General features: G+C 40.4%; 1 protein-coding gene and 1 non-coding gene across 9 annotated transcripts; one reads left to right on the top strand and one right to left on the bottom strand.

The window, feature by feature from the left end:
- The first annotated feature begins 914 nt into the window (after positions 1-914).
- On the top strand, positions 915-23,256 carry LOC658431 (zinc finger protein 845). Of its 8 annotated transcripts, none has more exons than XM_008195935.3 (7): positions 915-1,065; positions 15,535-15,878; positions 16,144-16,578; positions 17,343-18,291; positions 18,342-18,978; positions 19,160-19,367; positions 20,683-23,256. In XM_008195935.3, the coding sequence occupies exons 2-7, from the start codon at positions 15,549-15,551 to the stop codon at positions 22,963-22,965; spliced, it is 4,842 nt and encodes a 1,613-aa protein (XP_008194157.1). In that variant the 5' UTR covers positions 915-1,065; positions 15,535-15,548; the 3' UTR covers positions 22,966-23,256. The 8 variants fall into 8 exon arrangements, with proteins under 8 accessions (XP_008194157.1, XP_008194158.1, XP_008194156.1 ...); XM_008195936.3 differs by lacking the exon at positions 915-1,065 and adding an exon at positions 11,115-11,887 and having other exon boundaries at positions 19,160-19,340; XM_008195934.3 differs by lacking the exon at positions 915-1,065 and adding an exon at positions 11,116-11,887.
- Positions 13,023-13,116, bottom strand: Mir3852 (microRNA mir-3852). Its single transcript, NR_038687.1, has one exon. It is a non-coding gene; the product is annotated as a microRNA mir-3852 (primary transcript).
- Positions 23,257-23,599: the final 343 nt, after the last annotated feature.

Below are 23,599 nucleotides of genomic sequence, written 5' to 3'. Positions count from 1 at the left end.
CCGTTGTTAACTTTTTTTTATTTTCTCAATTACGGCTAAACTATTCGAAAAAGTGGAACTATTTTAATGCTTACCTATGCAAAATAATCCGGGGAATCGATTGGCATTAAGAAAATCGCCAAATTCCCAATAGTTCTTTAGTTATAAATTTTTTAATATATGATCTAATTTTGATTTTATTTGGAATTTTCTCGAAAACTATAAGTGGGAGAACAATGATCTTTTTTGAAAATGATAGATAATTAAAAGAGCTTTCCAACGATAATACACTTCATGGGGTTATCTCTAATAGTTCCGGAGTTATTGCTCGATAAATGTTCCGGGTACCGGAAATCGACCAAAAATTGAAAAAATCATACTTAAAAAAATCGAACATATAGACTTTTTACAACTCTATAGGGTTGTAAAGGCGTAAAAAAGCCAATAAAACTTAGCTAGCATAAGTTTGAAAAAAAATTTTTTGAAGGTATTTGCTGAAAACCATAAAAACGCCAATGCGACGTTGGCGTCGAGGACTTTAAGTCTCCAAATTATGAATTTTCTTACTGAAGAACTAAGTCTTCCTCTATAAAACGACTACTATAAGGTAAACTAATTCGGTCAGTTGCTCAACCACAAGAACCCTCTTAATTTCATATTGTAATGTCTCAACAACCCAAAGTCTATGCAACGCCACTGTCGCGTTATCACTCCGGATGTCCCCGCTGCGAGCCCAGTTCTGGTCGAGCCAACCCACAAAACCGTCGTAAAACACCTTCTTCACCTCTTGGTCGTTTTCACCCATCTCCAGGTAGATATACCACTTTCGATCTCACCCACTCCCAGCTCTTCTCCTGCGGCTTTTGGGCGTCTGGGTGTCGTCCACACCCGCCTCTGGCGTCTTCTTTGGGCAGAACCCAGCAGCAGCAGCAGCAGCGTCCTGGATAAGCGCGACGTGACGCAACCAGGCCGCGGGTGGGAGGCATCAGCTTGAGGCCAACTGAGCGCACTCGAGAACTGGATGGCGTGTGTAGTGTCTGTGTTCTTCGTCGGCCAGCGTCTGGACAGCGCCCTCACCAGCCCCAGGTGAGTGTCCAACCTCTTCCCCATCGACTGGGCGGACCCGCAGCCGCTTTTCTAACGCGTTTCCGCTTTTTCTCTTCGGAGGTTTGCGCAATTTTCGACAGGAAGTCGAATTATGCCGCGTGTAAACACATGTGCGATGCTTAATTGGGGCACAGCACGCGCGAAAAAGACGGGAGATGGGTCGGGGTTTACTCAATGACTTGGAGGAGAGCAGTGGCGGCGCGCCCGAAAGGTGCCATTTAACAATTTTGATGGAAACATTAAAGATAATCGTTAAGTGCTTAACGATTCTTTTGCTCTGACTTTGATGTGTCGTTTATTTTACACATTTTTTTCGAGGACGTTTGAAAAGGTTTAAGGAAAATTTATTTTCGTGTTGGGAATCTTGTGACCTGCATAAATTGCTTCACAAAATATGTACCTGCATAAATGAAAGAAATTATTTGCAATTTTGAGGTCAAATAAAAAATATCTTGGATAAACAAACAGTGGCACCTTCTGGAAGAAAGTCTGGAGGTCACAAGAAAATTAAATGTTTGTTCTTTTTATTCATTAATTGTTCATTTGGAGATTTTAAACTTGGCTTCTTTGCTTAGACCTTGTAGGAGGTTGCTATTACTATTTTTAATTTCGTGAATTCAAGTTGGACAAATTCGTCATGACGTAAGTTTTCTCTTTCGTTATACTGCCGAACAAAGAACTTTTCAAAGATACAACTATCTAATCATGAAGAGGATTATGAGCGAACAATGACACCTACTCTATAATCTCATTATTTTCAAGAAAATATCAACACGACATACCTGTCACATTTTTTTATTTGAGATAGGTAACAATCTTCGCAATCGCCTAAATTTATTAGTGTGTGCTTTCGTTTCTGAACGATTTTCTGAACTATTGTTTTATGAGTCATGTTTTCCTGCTATAACCACATTTTTTTGCAAAATTAATTTTTTATTGTGAGCTTTTTTCTACCAGTGGCGTAGGTGGGAAGCTTTTGCATTCAAGAGAGCCATGCCCCCCCCTTACATCAAGTTTAATTTTTTAATAAAAAAAAAATAAATATAAAAATAATAGATTTCTAAAAAGAATGTGTTGTTTTTGTCAATGGGATCCAATTATTTCAAAAAAATTAAGAATATATACTAGTAAAAAACTTTATAATTAACAAGGGTTAGTTTACTAAGTAATGCTTTCCTTTAGTTTTCACCTTTTGTGGCGGTAATTTGCCAAATCGTTATCGAATTATTCGTTTTTGCAGACCTCACTCAAGCATAAATCAGTCCGTCCCTGGTCCGGTCTCTGCCGGAAATTGGCTCATCTTCCCTCCCCCAATCACCCCAAAATCCTTGTAAGAATTCGAAAATAACTCCACCGCTAATTTACATCCATTGCCTATTGTTTATACCGTCCCTGAACTCTTCCATCACCTTTCCATGTCTTGTCGATGGTCATACGTACATAATTTTGTGATAAATCGACCCGGAACACTCTCCACGACAGATGGCGACACCGTGATCGATCCACGCACAAAAATCGATGCAACCAATTATATAAATCCAGTCCCGGTTCAAGGAAAAACTTTTCGCGAATTTATTTTAATGGACATTGGAATTTTGAACTCGATTTTTCCTCTCGCGGAAGCGACGAATGATGTCATTAGTTTTTCCAGAAGAGTACTTGAAATGTAAAAAAGTGGATTACTTTGGATGAGGACATTCCGTTTTTTCCGGAATTGTAATTGCGATCGGTGGCTTGTGCCGCCTAATTAATTTGTTTATAAGTGGGTAATACTTCATTAGCACTTGTTTCTTACAAGGACGGAGTTGCTCGTCCATTCTTCGTCATTGAGGATGGTTTCTAACCTTGACTCCGATTTTGGACAACATACTCATTTGCATACCTAGACACAACAATTTGTTGTTTGTTTGGTGACCATAAGACCTACGTTGGCTAGAAAAATTAGACGAAAATTTCCTTTCATTAGTTTGTTTCTTATAACGTGTCGTTATTTTTTAATTTGTTGTTTATTCACATTTATTAATTGTATCAAAATCAAGCACAATGTAAACACTGCTCCAAGAAGGAAAAGTTTTGCACGGAAATACGCCAATTAACCGACTATTATAATAATTATTACAAATTAGGTTTGTTGTATTGGTTTTGAGTTATGTCTCTTTGTTCTTTCATATTCTGTTTCTCCGGTGATTCATATTCATTATTTCAATTACTGTAACACTGCTCCTTGTTCATTTACACGTGTGATGTCTTCATTCTTCGTTTTTAAATAGGTTCAAGTTAGTTTTCTTCTGTTGTAGTTGTTCTTTATCTTGCGCCAGTTACGTGCATTTTACATAATATCGCCTTTATTCTTGACCTTGCTGTTAACGGCATTTCTATGGCTCAACTCGTGACTTCTTGGAAGCATTGCCAGTTTATCGATTCGCAAATTAAAACACTTGGTGATTTGAACGCGCCAAAATTCAAACAAACAGCAACCATCCCAGCTGAGAAAGCTGAAGAAGAAGGGAGACAGCCCCAGCCAGCTGCGTTGCTGTTGAGAGCAGACTTGGGTATTGATCGGTGGGTCTTCGGCATGTTGCTGCCCTTGCAGGCCCAGCTCCGCCACCTGCGTCATCCCCAGGAGGTGGAGGCGACAGGGGGGAGGCGTTCTTTCCTGTCCTGCTGAGGGCCGGATATTGCCCGCAATGCGGAGTCATCCACCTCTTTAAACAAGCAATAAGCTCATTGTTGTCTCATTGCGATAATTTCATCATGGAGATGTCAGCGAATTTAAGATGGGATTCTGCTGAACACGGGAAAGACACAATTATGTGCCTGTTCTTTCAAGGGAGGTTTCACGAAGACCTCCAACTTTTTTAACGAACTAATCTCTTGCCATCTTCGTAAGAAGTGTCAAGTCCGCTCACTCAAGTGTACTATATTACCATTGTGTCGTACTATTGTTACGAAAACATTCCATAAGTAGTCTTCTAAGGTCGGTTCTTTGTCCCATATAGTCGTGGTGCACGCACTGAATTTAAAAACTGTTCTAATGCAAATTCCAGTGGGTGATTAGGAAGGGAGAAGTCTTTTGACAAAAATCAGCAATGAATAATACACAATTTGTGACAGTTTTAAACTTCTTGCAATCATATACGAGTGAGGAGGAATTGAATAAACAGATGTGTTTTCTTGTTTTTCTCACTTTATTACAGGGATATTTTCTTACTGTCTAGTAACAGTAATTTAAAAATAATTTTATCCGCGTTGTAATATGACGTCAGCAAGTAATCCAGATTATGACACCTTTAAATGTGCAAAACTATTTCTGATTCATCGATCGCAAAATCGAAAAACCTTCAATCCTGGCGTTATTTACCCCCAATTTACCATTCCCCACACAATCGATATTCAATTGGCCGAAACAGCCTGTGGATAATTGAATGAAATTATGCTTTTAATACATCGTCAAAGTTTCACCCCCACAACTACAATCAACAAGTTGCTTCAAGTCCGAAAAGTCGTCACTTTCCGCAGCATAATTAAGTACACATTAGATCACGTGGGGAACAATTACGACAACAAACATGTGCCGAGCTATTTTTCCCCGTTTGTTGCAAGAGAGGATGTCCCAATGGAAATCTCATGAGCATGACAGTTTCGTTTTAGCAAAACAAGTGTCGTGAGCACTTTTTCTTTATTGGTTCGTGTCAAAAAAGAGAGCTCGCTTGAATGAATGAATTACAGACGTGTGAATCATTATCACACTTGATATTGATCGGAACAATTAACACGACTCGACCGAATTGTAAACAAGCGGAAAGTTGCACTTTTATGCTGTCGTTTCGACCATTACGCGAAATGTTACTGGCCCTTTATCATCTATTGTTTTGCGAGTGCAACTTCCGGGTGCGAAATTTCGAAATTGATTAGTGAATTCAAGTAGATGAAAAAATACATAACTACGAGTTAATAAGCGTATTGTGTGTTGCATTTGATTTTTGTAAGGCTTGTCGACTTACATGAATCACCAAAAATAAAAGTTGAATAAACATCACGCAAAACGAAATAAGTCCACGTGTCTCACAAATTCTCACAAAGTAGGTACTTTTATTGTCCGTAATCACTGACATTCCTCTATTATTTTGTGTAGTAAATGCTGTGTCAGTACATGAAGTAACTCTGAACCATAATCTAAAGTTTGTTTTTTGAGTTGATGAGATTTTAAATTCAAATTAGGTAGTATAATTAAATCTCCAAAATGTTTGAGGTTTTCAAAAAAAAATTAAATTTACTCATAAAAAACGCTTGCTACAAGTGTTTCGTTTTAATTGCACTTAAGTAAGTAATGTTGTATTACGTAAAAACTTTAAACAATCATTTTTATTCATAAGTATTCATATCTAATGTTCTTGCAATTTATAGTGTCATTTATCATTTGCCAGGATTTAGAATATCACGAAAATTAATCCTTACATAACTCTTGGATGCTTCAAAACAAGAGTGTTATTTTCCTGTAAATAATCCTTTGATCACGATTTTCCTTACTGTTATTAACTTCACGAAACAGTATCCTAATTAATTTTTGGATTGTTATTTGGACACTTTCTTACAGATGTTTTTCAATGGAAGGAACACAATGCTTTTCAAATAGAAATTTCTTTGCAAATAATACGACAGCGAAACCTCCGCTGTAGCTATTTCCGTTCTAGAGGTAGATGAATTTTCGGTCTTTAAAAATAAATCTGTTTACTTGTTGCCCACTCGGGAGATCGGCTTTTCGACCACTCTTTTGCAAATTGCAACGTAGCCAAACTTATCGAAAATTCTTCGAGCCGAAAGTTTAGACAAATCTCTAAATTCGGTTCTGAATGACCTTAAAACCAGAAGATGGATCCAAACAACGCGCAGTGTCTTGGCATCTTGCCATCCCTCTGTAACCGGTCGTCCAACACCTGTGTTTTCTTTCGAGACTCCCTTTCTAGAGCCTGATGCTTTTGCATCGATCTGGGCTCAGGCCATCTCACTCAAACTTCAATTTCGTTTAGGAAAGCCATGATTATTCCTCACACTGATATGCCATTGCAACAACCAGATTTTCGTCCATGTGAAGTGACTTAAGAATATAGAACTTCAGGTTTAGATTAGCCAAAATATTTTTTTTACTAATTGTTTTTACGTTATCTCTGCGATTGCATCATTTAAATAAATAAATTAACTTAATATCAGAGCAGAAAATGCTTTGTGCCTTGTGCAGAAATTAATCGCTGCAGCCCTCCAACTGGAGCACACGAGGGACGGCTGACAGGTGAAAGAGGGACGAAAAATCGTTATCCAGAAGAATTCTATAATTCAATACGCAGTCGAGGTCGGTTTTGTCCGTCTTGGAACAGTCTCTTTTCGCCCTCAATCATCGTGATTCGAGCACCATCTTATTTTTATTCATTTCTATCTATTTCTCCTTCGAAACGAGGACAAAAGCGATAAGAGCTGTACCTTTGTAATCAAGCAATTAGACGCCAGCTCTTTGTTTCATGTTATTACACGGCTGATCGTTTTATCGCGAATAACCTATTGTCGTTCCTAAAACAGGTGTATCACGCGAAAATTGGGCATTTCACTCGAAATTTTCGAAAAACCTGCGGAAGTGGGACGACACAAACTTGAGATTGTGCCAATTTCGTTGGATAACGTCCGAAATTAAATCATTTTAGTGAGAAACAATAAAAGATAGCGTCGTTTAAATATCTTTGGGCTTCTCTCCGGGGGAATTTTTCTTTATTTTCCGGATGACTAAGTCAACGCTGCACCCATTTCGCACCAGATAATCGCATCACTTCCGTCTTATCCATATTTGTTTAAAAGTTATTGCAAAAAACAACCAAGAACTTTAAAAACAAGAAACGATCCTAATCTCCGTCTGCTGAATAATCTTATCTGTAATTGTTGTTGGAGTTTATTGCTTTTGAAGGAAAGCAAAGATTATTAGCGATTGCGATATCGATTCCGTTAGTCACCGTTTTTAGAAGAATTTCGTCATCCGGACGAATTTCGCTGTTGCAATATTGGAGGACGTGATAATGGAGGATTACAGGAGTCTTAAATTTAGGCGAGACGCTGGTTAATTGCTCCACATTTTGGCACCGGCTGAACGAATTCCTGTCTGTATTTTAACATTTTTCGAATTGCTTTTTGGGGAATACACCTCCACATTCAAATCTGCGCTTTGTTGCAACTTGTGTAAAATTTCTTTTCCTCGCTTTGAGTGGTGGCGACATTATAACAGTTTGAAACGTGAGCAATAAAGCAGTGAAACAATTTAGAAAATACCACATTTATTGTGAATATTCGTCGACTTCTTCGAGTCTTTAGCCATAATCGCAGCGACATGAATATTCAAGGATGGTCTTGGAGCTTGCCATGAATAACGAACGTATCACGAAGCAAACAACACCATAAATTTCATAACACGTGCCGTGTTAAAAGCGCATTTAACACATTTAAGAACTAATAAGACAAAAGGTTTTAAATACTCGGATGGCCTCACACGTAACAAAGAAACAATTAACGACGATTTGGTTGACGTTGCCGTTTGGAGACATCATCTCTTGCTCAAAGCGTTCGAATTAGGGAAATGACGTGATCCTTATTACTAAATTGATGGTTATTCGGAAGAAATAATCATGGTTTCGAGACGTATGATTTAGGCTTATTATGCCACAAATAATAACTGAGAAGATTCAAGTGCCTAGGAGCGATTTTTCGGAAGCTCGCCACTTAAACCTTTGGTTTAGTTCGAGTGACAGTTGGTTATGCCTCCAATGACTTCCTGGTACACACTATTAGTACCAACACACCGTGAAAAGCTCTTATTGAATGTTACATTATCTGGAATTAAATCGTAGGCGAGCTAGTCACCCATTTCATTTATTTAGAAGCAAAGTTCTGGTTTGGTCAGGTTAGCAACATTGTTCAAGGGATCAAGTCTCCGGGACTTAACTAAATTGCCTCCAAATTTGTGTTTTTTCGTCATGTGGGTGTTGTTAATCAAGTTAATTAGAATAAGCGTCCACGCCTCATGGCCCATTAATGTTCATACAGCGTGAATCTTGTATTATTGAATAGTGTGGGCGTCGTCGTAATAATCTTCTTCCGATATAGGTCCTTACGCTGTAAAAATTCTTATTGTTGCGGATAACAGTTACAAAGTTGAATCTTATCGATTGTGCAAGGCTTAAGGTAGTTTTAGTGAGGTGTGGTTTAGTACCGAGTTCTTGGAAAACCCAACTCTAATCTATCCTTTCAATTTTTACTAAAAGTGTGTTTAATTATTCTGTTTGTTCGAGATAAGACGGCTAATCTTAGCACATATCTACAAGAAATACTTGATTAGTACTGATTATGAAAAGACCAAAAAATGCTCACAATAAACTTTGTCACGTAGATATACTTGGTCGTCCAAGGCTGAGAAAAAAGACCGAAGCTTATATGTTCAATTGATAAGATATGAAAGTCAATCGAAAATCATCAGACAAAGAAATAATAAATAGTCCCAGTGATGTACTAATAAAACGCCGTTATCTCTGAAACAGTTATTGCGATTAAATTTGAACGGTGTGGAAAAAATCAACATTGCCAAAGAGTTAAGTGTAACAACTCTGAGTTATCTTATCACTAGATCAATACACAAGAAGTGCCTAGTAGCCCAAGAGCCATTGCGTGAATTTCCATTGATCCGCCAAACGTTCGTTTTACAACACCAAGAAAGAGAACAAATAAGATAACACCTCTTCTTTTATCAGGGCCCGGTCCTGTGCTAATATTGCGATCTAAGAATAGTTGGTGGCCGATTTCGCGTTGGCCAATTATGACCTTGAACAGTATTTGGTTTGGTATTTAGTCGTGTTAAGAAATATGTCCTTGATTTTGTGTAATTTTTTCAACACGTGTGTCCCATCTTCGGTACTATTTTTAATATTTGCCGGTCGACATGTTGCGTTAATGTTCGCTTTTATGGACGCACTAAAGAATTTTTGCGAATTTATATTTTCATTGTCAAACGACGAGTAAAATTTTATCGCCGACAGTTTCGTAAATAATTAGGAAAATAGCAAATCTCGTCCGATTAAAACAACGAAAACATTAATTGCACGTAGACTAGGTCATGGCAGAACCTGATCATTTTAAATGTGAATGGCAAATAAAAGAAAATCAAAAACGTCGCTAATGAGATGAGGTTTTAGGAAGGGCGTTCGAGTAAACAAACAACATTTTTAAAAAGTTGATTTCCCAGAAAATTCTTGCTCTCACAATACACCTTTCCATGTAGGAGGCGAGCAGATTTGTTCCATCACAATGGTTTGTTTTCGATGGAAAGTGTGGAAATCTAACTAGATACGTATTTTTCACGTTTTCACAAAGAATGACATTTTTCATGCAAGGAAATGCAGCATCCACCACTTGTTGCATGTTTTTTTCTTTAATAATATCTCTGTTCGATCTACTTAATAATTTGTTCACAATTCAGTCCATTACCCATGTGTTATTGTGTCGTGTTTTCACTTAAATTTGCGATCTGAGAGTCCTGTGCTTTTGAAATTGGGTTGGCGGCGTTGAAGAATAAAATACTCCATTTAACGTTGGCAACTTAATTACAGAATCAGGGGCCGATCTGATTTTAAGAATAATTAAACCTGCGAGTTGTTATTATGTTTCAATGCAAAAAACACATAAGATTGCTAATTAAATTTGTTAACAACCAAGAAAACGTCAAGAATTTGGACGAAATCAGGTCTCTGTTCCGAGAATAGGGATTTATTTTTGACATGGTGGTAACTTTGTGCTTCAAGTTCAAAAGATATAAAACTTTACCTAGTTTCTAGCTTCTGGTGGAAAACAAAATATTTGGAACCAAGTCAAAACGATTTAGCATTTGTGATGTTTTACTCTGATTTTCAGACATTTCGAGGCAGCAAAACGGCAAAGAATTGAAACTATAGTTTAATATTTTGGTTGTCCCTCCACTAACAATGAACTCTTGGGTATAATATTTTTGGAAAGCATATGCAAATTATGATAAAATTTTTGAACAAATTTCATTGGAATCCACTTATTCTCAAACTTACTTTGCATAAAGCTTCTGCCATTAGTGGATTTTTTGGTTTTAAATTTTGCGTTTAAATAACTTGAGTAGCAATTATTATTTTTATTTAGAGTTTGCTATTTTCACCTATAGCGTTTAGGATTTATACACACAAAAAAGCTCACAGAATCGGCTAAAGGCAATTTTTTAGCAAGACGTTTACTGAAAATAAAAAAATATGTTACAAAGACTTAAGAAAACCTAGATTATTTTGATGTGTATACTTAGGAAGTGTACACAGCGTTCAATGAAGTAATACGGCGCTTAAATTTTTCCTACTTTAAAAAAAAACTCGGTCTGTTTTGATGAAATTTTGTCACTTTTTCGATGTAAAGTGAGCTACAAACCTCAAAAGAACACCGAATTCGATCTAATTTGGTAATTTTTGACAAAATTTCGCAAAATATATGAGTTTTTAGTCCACAAGAACGTAATTTTCAAAGGATAGGTACCAATAAAGTGCTTTTTACTATTTTTTACCTAGTATTTATTATTTTTAGCCAGCTCACCTAGCGTTTATGAAATAGCCTAGAGCTTAATTTATTGAACAAATTTGTTTCGAGCAGTTTTGATGAAATTTGTCGGCATAAAGCGAGCCACAATCATTTCAAACAGCCTAAAAAAACGCCAAGTTCGACCTGGTTTGGTAATTTTTGAGGAAATTTCGCAAAGTTCCTTACTCAAAAAACGAGATAAATCCACCGAAAAAGGCCAAAATAATGACTTTGCTTTGCGAATTTTTGGCTTTATCCTGCAGTATTATGGAGATTTAGCGATATTTATTTTCGTATGAAGTGACTGGTGAGTCACACGAGGAATAATAAAAGTGTAAAATCTCGTTTGTATTATCAACGTTATAATCGTTTGATGAAAAATTTATCATTTTCCTTGTTTGGCCAATGAAAACAATTGGGTTAAAGAGATAATCTCTATTTCTCTTGTGCAAGATCTCTTATTACAAGTGAAAATGATCAATGAATCCGATTGTAATCGGATGATATTGTCTGGCGTCGTAATGGCCGAGACCATGAAGGAAGCAAGTCGTGTTGGCCAGGTATCCCGGTCGTCGTCATCGTCGTCTCTATTTCGGTCTGTGTATCATCAAGGGGTCAGCAAGTCTCGGTTTATCTCTTCGGGCATCGCCTCTTTGTAATCCCTCTGATCGATGTCCAACTAACTCTGAGGAGGAATCCATAAAGAACCCGCGCCATGGCGTGCATCATCGATTGCCCTCCCCGTTGCTAGCGACGCTAGTCGACAAAGAGAGGCAGAGGGTGCGGCACAGCACAGCACAGCACAGCACACGAGGGTCCGCCGGTGGCCGCCCCGGCAGCTGACGCAGCAGCAGCAGCGAAGAGGAACTCTCACCGTCGTGTAATACCGTCGTCGATCTGCAGTGTTCCTCCGGCCGGGGTCTCGCGTGCATGTGCCTCATCCTCCGCGTGCATGCCAACTATTGCGACATCTTCGCCGAAGGCTTGTGCAACTGCTGGTGGCGACGCCCACCCAACCGACGCTTTTAGACCTCTTGAAGGTCGACAAAAGGTCGAACGACGCCGCCGTCGTCCAAGACCGCAACGCACCTCCGCATACGGTCGCTAATCGCACCACGTCCTTGGAGCGCTCTTATCGATACGTAAACAGCTCCAAGGTGAAGACGTCGTCGGATCCACACAGGTATATGCTTTGTGCATTTGCGGTGACATAACGCAGGACGCGCCAAAAACTTTGACCTATTTGTGCCGTTTCTTCTTCGGGGCTTTTTATAACCAGAACACCACGTGCGGATGACGTCGCCTATTTTGCACTCTCTCTCCTCCATTCATAACTTTGCGCCATATTGCCCGACATCAACAATTTTGTTGTCATGGTTACGAGGAACCATTACCAATTGATCCATCATTCCGGTTACCCCCAGTATGTGCAACAACACACGTGTTTGTTTATTTTTTATTATACGAGGTCTCGTCAATAAACACCAACTCTTGGTCGTTTTGCCAAGAAATTGGCCGCTTCCTTCACTTGCCTTAACCTTGGCTATATCCTTTGGAATAATCAAATTTAATGAAAATACTCCGTTTATGTAAACATGTAATCATCATGTATGTGACTTATGTAATTTCAATACTGTCATTACGAACAATAAGAAGGTTCTTACGTGGCCATCATCACTACATGTGAAATCTTTGACATTGGGACATTGGAATTATCATTTCTTATCTCGTTAATTCGCAAACACGATCATTATACCTGATGACGTCAAGTCCACAAGTCCGAAGAACTCGAGGGTTGCCGGCGACCCGTCATAAATATTACGAGCTATTTTTAGGCCAGTTGGGCTGAGTCCAGGTGAAGAGAAGCCAAAAGAGCGACCATCACGATCATGCGATATAACGCAAGTCCAGAGTTTTTAAGAGGTCAAATATTGTTCCGTCTCAATTAATGTAATCATATCTAGACTTCAACCTCCAGCTCGGGCAGAAGAGTGTGTTAAAAATGCCAATGACTCGCTGTGGCTGAAATAACGCGATTACGGGCCTGTGCTGGCGTCTGCCGCCGTGCAGAAAACTGTAACAGTCGTAATATTGATCGCAGAAATTCGACCCTCTGGAGCACTTTTTATGTTTCCTCCTCCTCCTCCTCTTCCATTCATTAATCCGACGAGCGAGCCAAAGGGTGTGGTGAATCAGAGTTGGACAAAAACCAGATGTTATGACAAAGACTTAATCACCGGAAAATCTTCCATTTCCCGGGAATAGTCGAGATGACGTCATTCGCGAAAAGCCTCCTCAAGAAGCTTATTTAAAGCCATGTCGTTGCGTCACCGCGATATTAATACAATTATGGCGCAGAAGAAGCCGCAGAACTCCTTAAAGGCCCCGTATTAAGAGTGTGACGTCATGGAGGATGACTCACGCCCACCTCTGGGTGACTTTGGCTGAAAGGGACAGTGATGGGTCGGTCCGTTATTTTCGCTTTCGATGGAATCTCGCGTGGAAAGTTGCGCGCGTGATAATCAAGAGTGGCCCGCTGACCTCCAAAGGAAGAATGTCACTCGGTTACATAACTGTCCGCCGAAGGCCCTCTTCGTGGCCATCTGGCGGTGATAAGAGACGATTCGTTCTTGCAATTGCGTCGTGCTTGAGCCAGCCGGGTGTTTATGGCGGAGGCGCGGCTTAGGATGCGCGCTAGCACCAGCACTTGGTCGTTTTTTTCGTGCACGTTCTTGAAGATGAGGCGCGTAAAGAGTGGCCAAAGTTACTCCTGCTAGCAGGAAAGCATGACTTGGGAGGAGGTGCGCGCTCTGACGCACACTCGCTCGGTTCGGTGCCAACGCGAACACAGCGGCGGGGCTCACGAACACTTCGCCAAATCATTATTTTCTATAAATTATAAATTATTCGCAATCAATTTTTTATTTATAATTCGACACTTTGTGTTCGTATGTGGGGGTGGATGGGTGCTCAAGTAAGTGAGCATTAGAAAAAACGAACCATTTTATCTACTCTCATATAGGAAGATACCGGGAGTTTCATTAAAAAAAAAAATAGTTGTTCTGTTTCCCATCATGACATTTCGGCCCACTTGATCGAATCTGGCTTAAATTGGCCGCAGTTGGCGATGACTAATCAATTAAGGTTTCTGGGTCTTGCTGCGTCTCGCCAAGGACGAAGGAGCAAAGACAAACTACTTTTAATTTTGGAAGAAGGTTTGCAGCTTCCTGTCCGTACATCTCGGATTTTTACCTCAAGGAAAAATGCTATTTTAAGGCTGAGGAACCAGTCGGTTTGAGTCAAATGCAGAAGTTATCGGTTTTTGCAGCCAAGGTCGCTTGTTGCTGTGCACTTTTCCAACCGACCAGTAAAAATAACAATAGGTGTAGTATTTGGAAAATTGCTTTGGTAAAAATCGTTGCGATTTCTTATCATTGGATGAGTTGTTGCGGAGGCAGTGGCGGAACTGCGGGCCACAAGTATATGTCTACTAATAATAAATCAACAAATTACATAATTCTGCGGACTTACTATGCGCTTCCAAGAAGTGTGTTTAAAATAAATCATAAAACAAAATAGTTTCGTGTTAAATAAGTAAACTTTGATTATGAAAGGTGTTTATCACTACAGGTATGAAAAATGAATTAGCACAATTTATGGATAGAGGTCGGTCACGTGATGCCGGTTAGTGATGGTCTATTTGTGATTCACGCGTATGACTTTTAATTTTATTTTGAATGCACCTACGCACGTAATCCATTCCTATTATTTCCTCTTGAGATGGCATCTTTAAACCGCGCAAATTGTGTATTATTTTGAGGAAAACATAATTGCATTCTGACCACCAAAAATGGCATCGCGAATGCAAAATCTTAAAATGCTCTACGATGAATAATTTTTGAAAAAACTAAAATTATTGCCAACAAAAAATCTACGAAATGGCACCAATTACAAAGTGATAAAAAATGCTCAATAATTTTCGAAATATAAACTCGATTTTCAAGTTTAATATTCAATTTTTTCTATCATAACTGCAGTTTTTTATATTTTTTGTCTTACCTTTACCTACGCTATTTTTAAAGCAATATCAACAGCGTATTTCCTTATTAGCAGCTGGTTTTTCCATGTTTTTTAACCAAGATAATCTTTCAAAGTTCAATATCGATCGATTATTCAGTATTCAGGTACATTTGTTTCGAAAATTTCAAGAGGGATTTTTTGTTCGCGTCGCGTCGATTAAAAAAGAATTTCAATAATTCGCGTCGTTTCGTTGATATTGATGCAAATTCGTGCCGTCATCCTTCATCGTTTCCAGCAATTTACGAAAGCGTAAATTTCTTTTCGCGTCATTTCGTCCGCTGCGAAACCTTGACGCCCGTCGACCAGCAAACGTTCTTCGAAACGAGTCTCCGTGCGTATCGGCGCCGCTGCGCCACTGCTCAGCCAATCTAGGCCAAGTATGTCGAAGAGCCTGAACATTTAACCGCCAAGTTAAAGTTGCCTGTTGTTGGCATTTTGATTTTAACGTCAAAGAAAAGTCACAGCAAGGCGTCGCTCGGAAAAACCCTCTTGTTGTAAGTTAACCACCACACACGTGTCTTTCCGTCTCTTTGGTGGGTGGGTGTTTGGCGTCCTCGTCCTAATTCCGTCCGTCGATGACGCTTGTTTACCCGTTCCGCGTTGCCATGTCATGCAGGTGAGCTGGGGCTCGAGCCTTGGCTCTGAAGCGGGTCAAGGAGGAGCCGCCAAAGAACCGGAGAGCCTTTATCGATTCCCTCCATGTTGCCATGTCAACTCCTGCTGGCGGCCAGTAACCGAATGGTGTTGCAGGTGCACGGGCTAGCATGTCCGTGCCGTCGATGGTACATCGATCAGGAGAGCCTCTCACGACGACTGCGCTTTTCGACGACTTTGACGACGAAAAAGACCTCCCCGAGTGCAAGGTGAAGCGAAACTACTCGTGCGCCAGCTGTGACTTCTTCACGCAAAACCCCAGGCACTACCTCTACCACCTCCGCGATGTCCACGAGGAGAAAGTGAGGATCTACGAGTGCCCCAACTGTCTCTACGCCTCCAAACACTTCCAGAAGCTGCTAAGGCACACCAAGATGGTGCACGGCGACAAGGACGACGACGACAGGGCGGACACCCCGCCCCCGGACGACCCCGAAACGGTACATCCCCACCCACAACTTCCTAAGGCTAGCTTCAGGTAACCCCTGGCGGACCTAGAGGCCACCACCAGGAAGTTGTGGGGATTTTTCATTAGCTTCAAATGTTTGATAACAGAGGGCACACTGAGTTTGTGATTCAACTAGGGAGGACTGATGTAGATTAAGAAACAAAAATCGTTTGAAAACTTTTTTCTCTTGACTCAATGAGCTTTTTTAAAAATTCCTTCAAAACGTTTGTAATAGTGGCTTATGCCCTCTCCCCCAGGTGTTCAAGTGCTCGGTGTGCGCGTTTAGCGCCCGCACCCGCGCGCAGCTCGACCGTCACGAGCGCGCCGAACACATCAAGACAAAGTTCTTCAGGTGCACCAAGTGCACGTACGCCACCCACATGAAGGCGCGTTTCACCAAACACGTGAAATACCACTCGATGCCGATGATCAAGTGCGACATGTGCGACTTCCGCACCCCTTACAAGTGGAACCTGGACCGCCACTGCAAGAACCACAACGGCAAAGGTGCGTTCCGATGCTCGGCGTGCAACTTCACCGCCGACATCAAGCAAAGTCTCACCGTGCACGAGATGAACCACCATGTGCCTCCCGTGGGCCAGGCGGCCGGTTTGGGGGTGGGACGCCGACGCAACAAGGTGGGGGCGAGCGACGCCACCGCCGCCGAGGAGGCCGCACGCCAAGAACAACAGGTAAAGTGTGTTATCAACGTGGTGGTAGTGGTGTTGTTATCGGTGTGTGTGCGCTCGATAACGCCACGCCGATCTTTGCATTGGGCGTAACAACAAACTAAACTCGCTCAGTAGTTGTCTTATAGCGGTCGGGACGCGTTTCGCTCGAGTTTTAGAATAGAACGAGCGCCCACACTCGGTTGATTCAGTGGCGGAGCGCCAGGTGAAGTAGGTGGAGTGACACTTCACCCAAAAGCTGAAGGTACCTAGCTAAAGGCTTTGGCAATGTAGAAAACAACTTAAATTTATTTCATAATAAAATACAGCTGTGAAAATTATTTATTGACAAACCTTACGTTCTGGAATTACTCAATTAATTTTTAGTTTTGTGTCAATAATTTTCGAGTGATTGACGATTCGGACAAATATTTTCATTGAAAAGTGGTCGCATACGTCCGTCCGATAACAGTTAAAAGTGAAATCTATTGTACTGTAATAAAAGTCCAACATTAAAATGTTTTTTTGCTTGTGACTGAGTAATAAAGAATAAGTAAGAGCAAAGGTAGGAGTAGGTGTTTGTTGATTATCCACTTCTTTTTTTTTGTTTTTGTTTTGCTTACGTTTAATGAAAATTTAAAAATGTAAATTTTGCAAAGTTCTGTCTTATGACATCACGATTTCTGATTTTCATGGCGATTAAATTCCATTCCTATTTTAACGTTATAATAGAAAAATGTAGTTTTAAAAAATCGCCAATGGACTAATAATTCCATATCGCTCGACAGGTGCCTTCTGAAGTGGAAAAGAAAGTGAAGCACAGCCCTGAGCAAGGGTCCTTCGGGCCGGATTTTATCAACCCGGATGATATCATCCATCATGCCAATGGCAACGTTTATATCAAAAATAAGTGCAAACTGTGCAATTTCAAGACGGCTTGGGCCTCGGAAATGACCCGTCACGAGCAAAAAGTCCACAACTTTAACCCTGAGCCCAAACCGAAAAAACCGACAAGACCCATACCCAACCTCATCCCTATACCTTCACAAACTTCGGTGTTAAAACTTCCCAAGAAGAATAAGGAACAAGAACCGGAAATGAGCGAGCAAGACATTAACAATATTTGTGCGAAATCGGCCAATAGTGCCCTCAAAGACTTTGCTTCGTTGTTCGACAGTGAAGATGTTTTCGAAAATTGCGAAAACAAAATCCCTGATCTCATCCCAACCACTAAACAAACCACCGATGAATTTAAACAAAAAAACGCCTCTTTCTTCGATAAACTCAAGGAGAAACTGATGAGCAGCAATGGGACTAACTCTATGACGTGTCAATTGTGCGGCTATCAGAGCAAATGCTTGTCTGAACAACTCAAACATCAGAAAAAGTGCGGCAAGGAGAGCAACCACCCTCCAAGCTTAACCACGTTCACCAGCTCCTCCAGGTGCCAGTATTGCCGTCAAAGGTGCAAGTCAAGTCAAGGACTTTACACCCACCAATTGACCTGTCCCGAGTATCTCAAAGCGGCCGAAGAATCCGAAAACGAGCTTCGAATTGACGAAAGTCAGTCCGAAGACGGTGAAAACAACAACAAACCCCACCCTATGGAAAATCGCGTCTTTATTTGGAACAACATCGAGTTTCCAATGGATGTCGAAGTCGACGATTCCAAGTATGAGTACAAAGTGGACGACAACGTCTCCCTGGACCTCTCCGTGCGCACCCAATCACCAGGAGGTACCTAATAAATTATTTATTACGTATTATTAAACATTTGAATAACATAGGTAGCGAACGCAGCGAGAGCAGCTACGTGGGGGCCCAAGAATTCGCCACAACCCATCCCGTTACCGACAAGATCCCCACCCATGGGAACGACATCACCGTGGCGCAACACAAACGCGTGTTCAAGTGCCCACATTGCACCTTTTGGGCATCAACAGCGTCACGTTTCCACGTGCATATCGTCGGTCATTTGAATAAAAAACCCTTTGAATGTTCACTGTGTGCGTACAGATCGAATTGGCGATGGGACATCACCAAACATATTAAATTGAAATCGGTCAGAGACCCAGCACATGAAAGCGCCAAAGTTTTAATGACGGACGAAACAGGCCGAAGAAATTACACCAAGTATAATAAATACTTGACGGAGATACATGTGAGTGGAAATCAAAGTTTAGATACGAGTGGTGGGTCGGGAACAAGGCCGAAACATCACGATCGCAATACTTCGCCGACTCAGAATAAAGGGGATTTACCGAAATTGACGCGAGCGCCGTCTGGGAATGATTTTAGTCCGTTGTTGAGGCCTCCGCCTCCATTGAAAGCCGCCGATGGATCGTTCTTCAAGGTTGATAAGAATAAAAGGAACAATATGGATAATAAGAGGACGTTTTTCAAATGCAAGAAGTGCAATTTTAGGTGAGTGGAAAATTTTTAATGGTCGGTTTGTTCACGTCGTCAAGTGTTAAGGTAATAGGTGTAAAAAAGTTTATTGCACAGACGTAATTTGCAGAAAAACGCCCGTAAAAGGCAAACAAGTGTTGGAAAATTGTTGCTCTTTCTAGTCAATTTATTTTTTAATAACATTATCATGCTTTAGGGACGCCTCTCGCGAGATCCTCTTGGCGCACGTGAAGGGCCACTACCCGCAGGGCCTTTCGACGCCCAGTCCAGGTCAGGACTTGAGTATGCGAGGTTCCAGTCCAGAGAAAGACGAGGCAAGTGTTAGCACGTCAGCGAAAGGGAGCCAAGCGCCCTTCCGCTGCGGTCACTGCAACCAGGTATCAAACTGGAAGCATGTCATTCAGGTACTAACACCGCTTTACTAACAAACTAATAAAGAAATGTTTTTTTTCCACCACCAAAAAAAAAACGGGCGGAAACAAAGCATTTTGTGTTGGGCTGTGCATGTATGTTGATAAGTTTTCGGTCGTTTTCAAGACCACGTTCCGTTTGTTGTGTTATTTATGTGGGTTAGGGAAAGATGACTCGAACTAATACAATGGCTATTGTTCGATCGGTTGATTGATATTAAAAAGTCTAATCGTGATGGGTGGCTGTTTAAAATTTCAAACGGTTCAAGGGGTGCCAATCTAACTAAACGTACTACACACCAATGATGAATAATTTAATATAGGCTTTCGACAATTTAATCTTTTATTAGTTTAGTTTATCATTATTTATTCAAAGGAGTAAAGAAGTTGAAAGCAAACAGTTTTGGTAAATTTAAACTTGATGTCACGGGATTGGTATATGTGTTCTTTTCGGTTTATTCTTTCGTAAATAAATTATTCATTTGACTGTTGATGCGTATTTTCCTGGTTGGCCTGATTCGATGTTTTTACGGACTCTCAGATATTTATTTTAGTATACGGCGTTATTAATCTTTTATTCAAGACCGGAAACCAAATTTGCCAAACATTTCTCTAATATTTTATCTATTTGATCAGTTTTTTACATATATTTCCGGGCATCTTCTCACGTTGAATGTGGAGCGATATAAAAAACATTTTGTTGTTTAATATTTTATTATAAACAATTAGAAACTAAACATTTTTACGTTTACAAATAAGCCAAATTACGTACGTAATTACAAAGTAGTAATGAATGAAATTAACACAACATTTTTTGCCACCGGACGAAATGTATACCTTACGAGATAAAATTTGTCACAAAATTTATGAAAATAATTATCAAAAGTGGCGATTACTTAACATTTTATTTACTTTATTTTTAGGCTCAACATGTCCGGTACGTTTTTTTTTTTCATTTCCTTCCTTCTTGAATTGTATTTATCAGCTTACAATCTTCGTTATAATAATTAACATTTCAAGGATACTAAAATTGTTTACATTACGATGTAAGTGCATGCTTAACCACTGCAACTAACACGAATTTAAGTAGCTTGTCTATTCTGCATGTGCCAAAACCTTATTTTCAATGCCGCAACCATTTAACGATAACCGAAATAATTCCAAAACTAGATATAAATATTTAAAAAAAACTCACTTGTGTGACTCATCACACTAGTATAAATCATGCATGTGGCGACCTTGTTCCTGCTTCAGTTTCATGTAATTCCGATTTTGACGAGTCGCCACTGTAACAGCCCTTTTTTTACAGCGTCACTGTCGCCTGAAACACAGCGGTGATATACGCGTCGTTAGCAACAAAAACGGTCAAGAAAAACTCGAAATTGAAGAGCAAACCGACGAACCTGACCATGTTGATGTACCCCAAGATGGGGCTTTCAAATGCAACGAGTGCCCCTTTTCTAGTGATAGTCAAGAGGAGCTCGAAGAACACCTTCCTGGCCATACGGCGACGAATGAAAGTGTCTCCAAGTGTCAATTTTGCAATTATTTCGTCAATCAAAAAGAGAGTCTTTTTGATCATTTGCGACTGCACGGAATCGCAGATCCTGAAGAGTTCCTCAGCAAGTTTTATTCGAGTCCTGAGGGGGACCTTGGGAAAAGGTTCAAGTGCATGGTGTGCCCCTACGTGACCAACTCCAAGTCGCAGTACACCTATCACAAACAGTTTCACAAACCGAGAGGGGGCCAATACACTTGCACCCAATGTAGTTACAATGTGAGTAAGCGGCACTTGTTGCACCAACATTTGAAAGTGCATGGGATTAGTATTACGCCTCAGAAGCAAAACGGCGAAGTGATCGATCTTGACGATATTTCCGACGAAATAGAGGAGGTGTCATCTGGTGGTTTCGAGGGACAAAACTTCCCAGATATCCCGCTAGTTTGGGTCTCGAAAAATGATAAATTCTCCAAGATGTTTAAGTGTCGCTACTGTCCACATGTCAATTTACGGAAAGTTAACATCCAAGAACACGAGAAAATGCACAGTGTCAGGGAGAAAAACCCGAATTCGAGTCGTTTGAACGATGTGGAACACCGATGTACGGAGTGTAACTACGTTTGTAACAATGCCGGGGTTTTATCATCGCATTCAAAGGTCCACCAAGGGTTGTACGGGACGGTTCATTGTCTCGTAGATCAGGTCAAGTCAGACGAGGAGCAAATCCGCGAATTGAGCAAGTTTTTAAGTCCACGACCACTGGAAACGATTAATTTGGACGATTACGAAAACCCGCCGGAATGTTCAGGTTTTGGTGGCGATTTAGATGAACAAGACGAAGCAAACTTTTTGTATTTTTGTGGCGAATGTCCGGCCCGCTTTTTGAAAGAAAACGAATACAAAATCCATACTAGATTACACGGATTGAGGTCGTACTACAAGTGTGACCATTGCTCGTATTCAGCACGTCAAAAACCCCATTTGCTCGCGCACAAAAACGTCCACTCACAACAGTACCAAGATCGGACGCAAGTGTTGCAAAGTATGTACAAATCGAACAACCAACCCCCTGATTTATACACCTGTTTGAACAATGAAGGAGAAACGATTTGGTTGGTGTCTGGTTGTAATAGCGAAGTCAAAGATTTGGAAATGGACGTTGAGAGTCTAAGTGCCATACTAAGTAAACCGTTGAAGAATAGTCTAAACGTTCCGTTGTCGGGGACCGAGCTCTTCCAGCAGAAGCAAGCGCAGATGCTCAAGGAGCCTTCGCCCCCTAAAGCCAGCGACCCCCAATTCGGGAGTCTAATGCACGGCAACCCCAATTTCGTCTACCCCACGTACCTGAAGAACGGCAAAATGAAAGAGAAGCGTTACAAGTGCCATAAATGCCCCAGTGCTTTCGAAAAGCGGGAGCAGTACAAGGTCCACTTGAACTTGCACGGGTCGAAGCAGCGCTACAACTGCGAGTTTTGCGACTATTCGGTCAAGTATTATGCGAATTATGTGCAACACTTGAAGAAGCATAAAATGAATTCGGAGGCTTTGGCTGCGCGTGACGTTGAGATGGACGTTGAGGACGAAGAAGTTACCATTGAGGCTAGTGATGAGAAGAAGCTTTCGCTCGGTGATCAGCAGACGTTGAATATACTCGAGCAACGATTGCTAGTCAATAGTGATAATAAGGAGGAGGAGGAGAAGAAGGTTGTGACGTTTAGTTGTCCGAATTGTCCGTATGTGAACCATAGGAAGGACGCGGTGGACAACCACCAGAAGCGACACGGGAGTAAAAGTAACTACACGTGCGAGCATTGTGATTACTCTGTTCCGCAAGTGCACTTTTTGAGGGATCATGCCAAGTTGCACTTTGTGCCGAATAATAAGGGACAAGTGGATGGCTACATGTATTGTGATAGTTTCAAGCTAGTGGGGAGGAAAGTGGACGAAGAGAAGGAAGATGTGATTTTTGACGAAGGGGCGGAGGAAGTTACCGACAAGTTTAATAATAACGACGGGGAAAAACAGTTTGTTAATGTAGACACCGGCGAAGTCGCCGAACGGGGGAGTAGTGATAAAATGGATGAGAGTTAGTCAGATTTCTAGTGATAATTCTTCAGAGGACTAACAGGTTTGCCTTAGTCGTAATATAGAGTATTTCTACAGAGTATTTTCACATATTGATAGCAAATTTTCATCTTGTAGTATTAATTTTAAAGAATTTTCTTACTTGAATAGTGTTGTATCTTGTATTTATTTTATCTAGTTGATGTTCGTTCGTCATTTCATGGGTTTATTAATTAATAACGCCAAAGCATTTAATGCCAAATTTTGCCATTATTGTTGTATTATATTGTTTACAGAGAATATATGAGTTATTGCATTTTTTGTCGTTTTTTTCTACCCTTTTATTCTAAAGTCAAGTAAATCTTTATCTTATGAATGCGTGCCTTGATAGTAGCGAATGAATTTTTAAGCAATTACAGCCCTACATAGCAATTATGAAACTATCGACGTACTTATTAAGAAATTAATAATAAAGCAATGGCATCTCTGAATATTGATCACTATACAGAGTGGCCACCCCATTAAAAATGTAAATTTCGAGCGTTCCTAACTAATGCTTGACCTAATAAAATTAAATTGTCGGTGTTTATAATTCATGACGAATTGGAATTTAAATGCGAGTGTTTGAGTTTTCTTGAGAACTTTAACAATTAAATTATTT

This window comes from Tribolium castaneum, chromosome 5 (genome assembly GCF_031307605.1).
Source record: "Tribolium castaneum strain GA2 chromosome 5, icTriCast1.1, whole genome shotgun sequence".
Lineage (NCBI taxonomy): Eukaryota > Metazoa > Arthropoda > Insecta > Coleoptera > Tenebrionidae > Tribolium > Tribolium castaneum.
This window is presented reverse-complemented; position numbering and strand designations above follow the sequence as displayed.

What these genes read in the sequence shown, in the direction of transcription:
- LOC658431 (XM_008195935.3), top strand. Translation starts at nt 15,549, where the DNA reads ATGTCCGTGCCGTCGATGGTACATCGATCAGGAGAGCCTCTCACGACG. An exon ending in CCCCGGACGACCCCGAAACG is followed by an intron (nt 15,879 to 16,143) that starts GTACATCCCCAC and finishes CCTCTCCCCCAG; the next exon opens with GTGTTCAAGTGCTCGGTGTG. An exon ending in CCGCACGCCAAGAACAACAG is followed by an intron (nt 16,579 to 17,342) that starts GTAAAGTGTGTT and finishes ATCGCTCGACAG; the next exon opens with GTGCCTTCTGAAGTGGAAAA.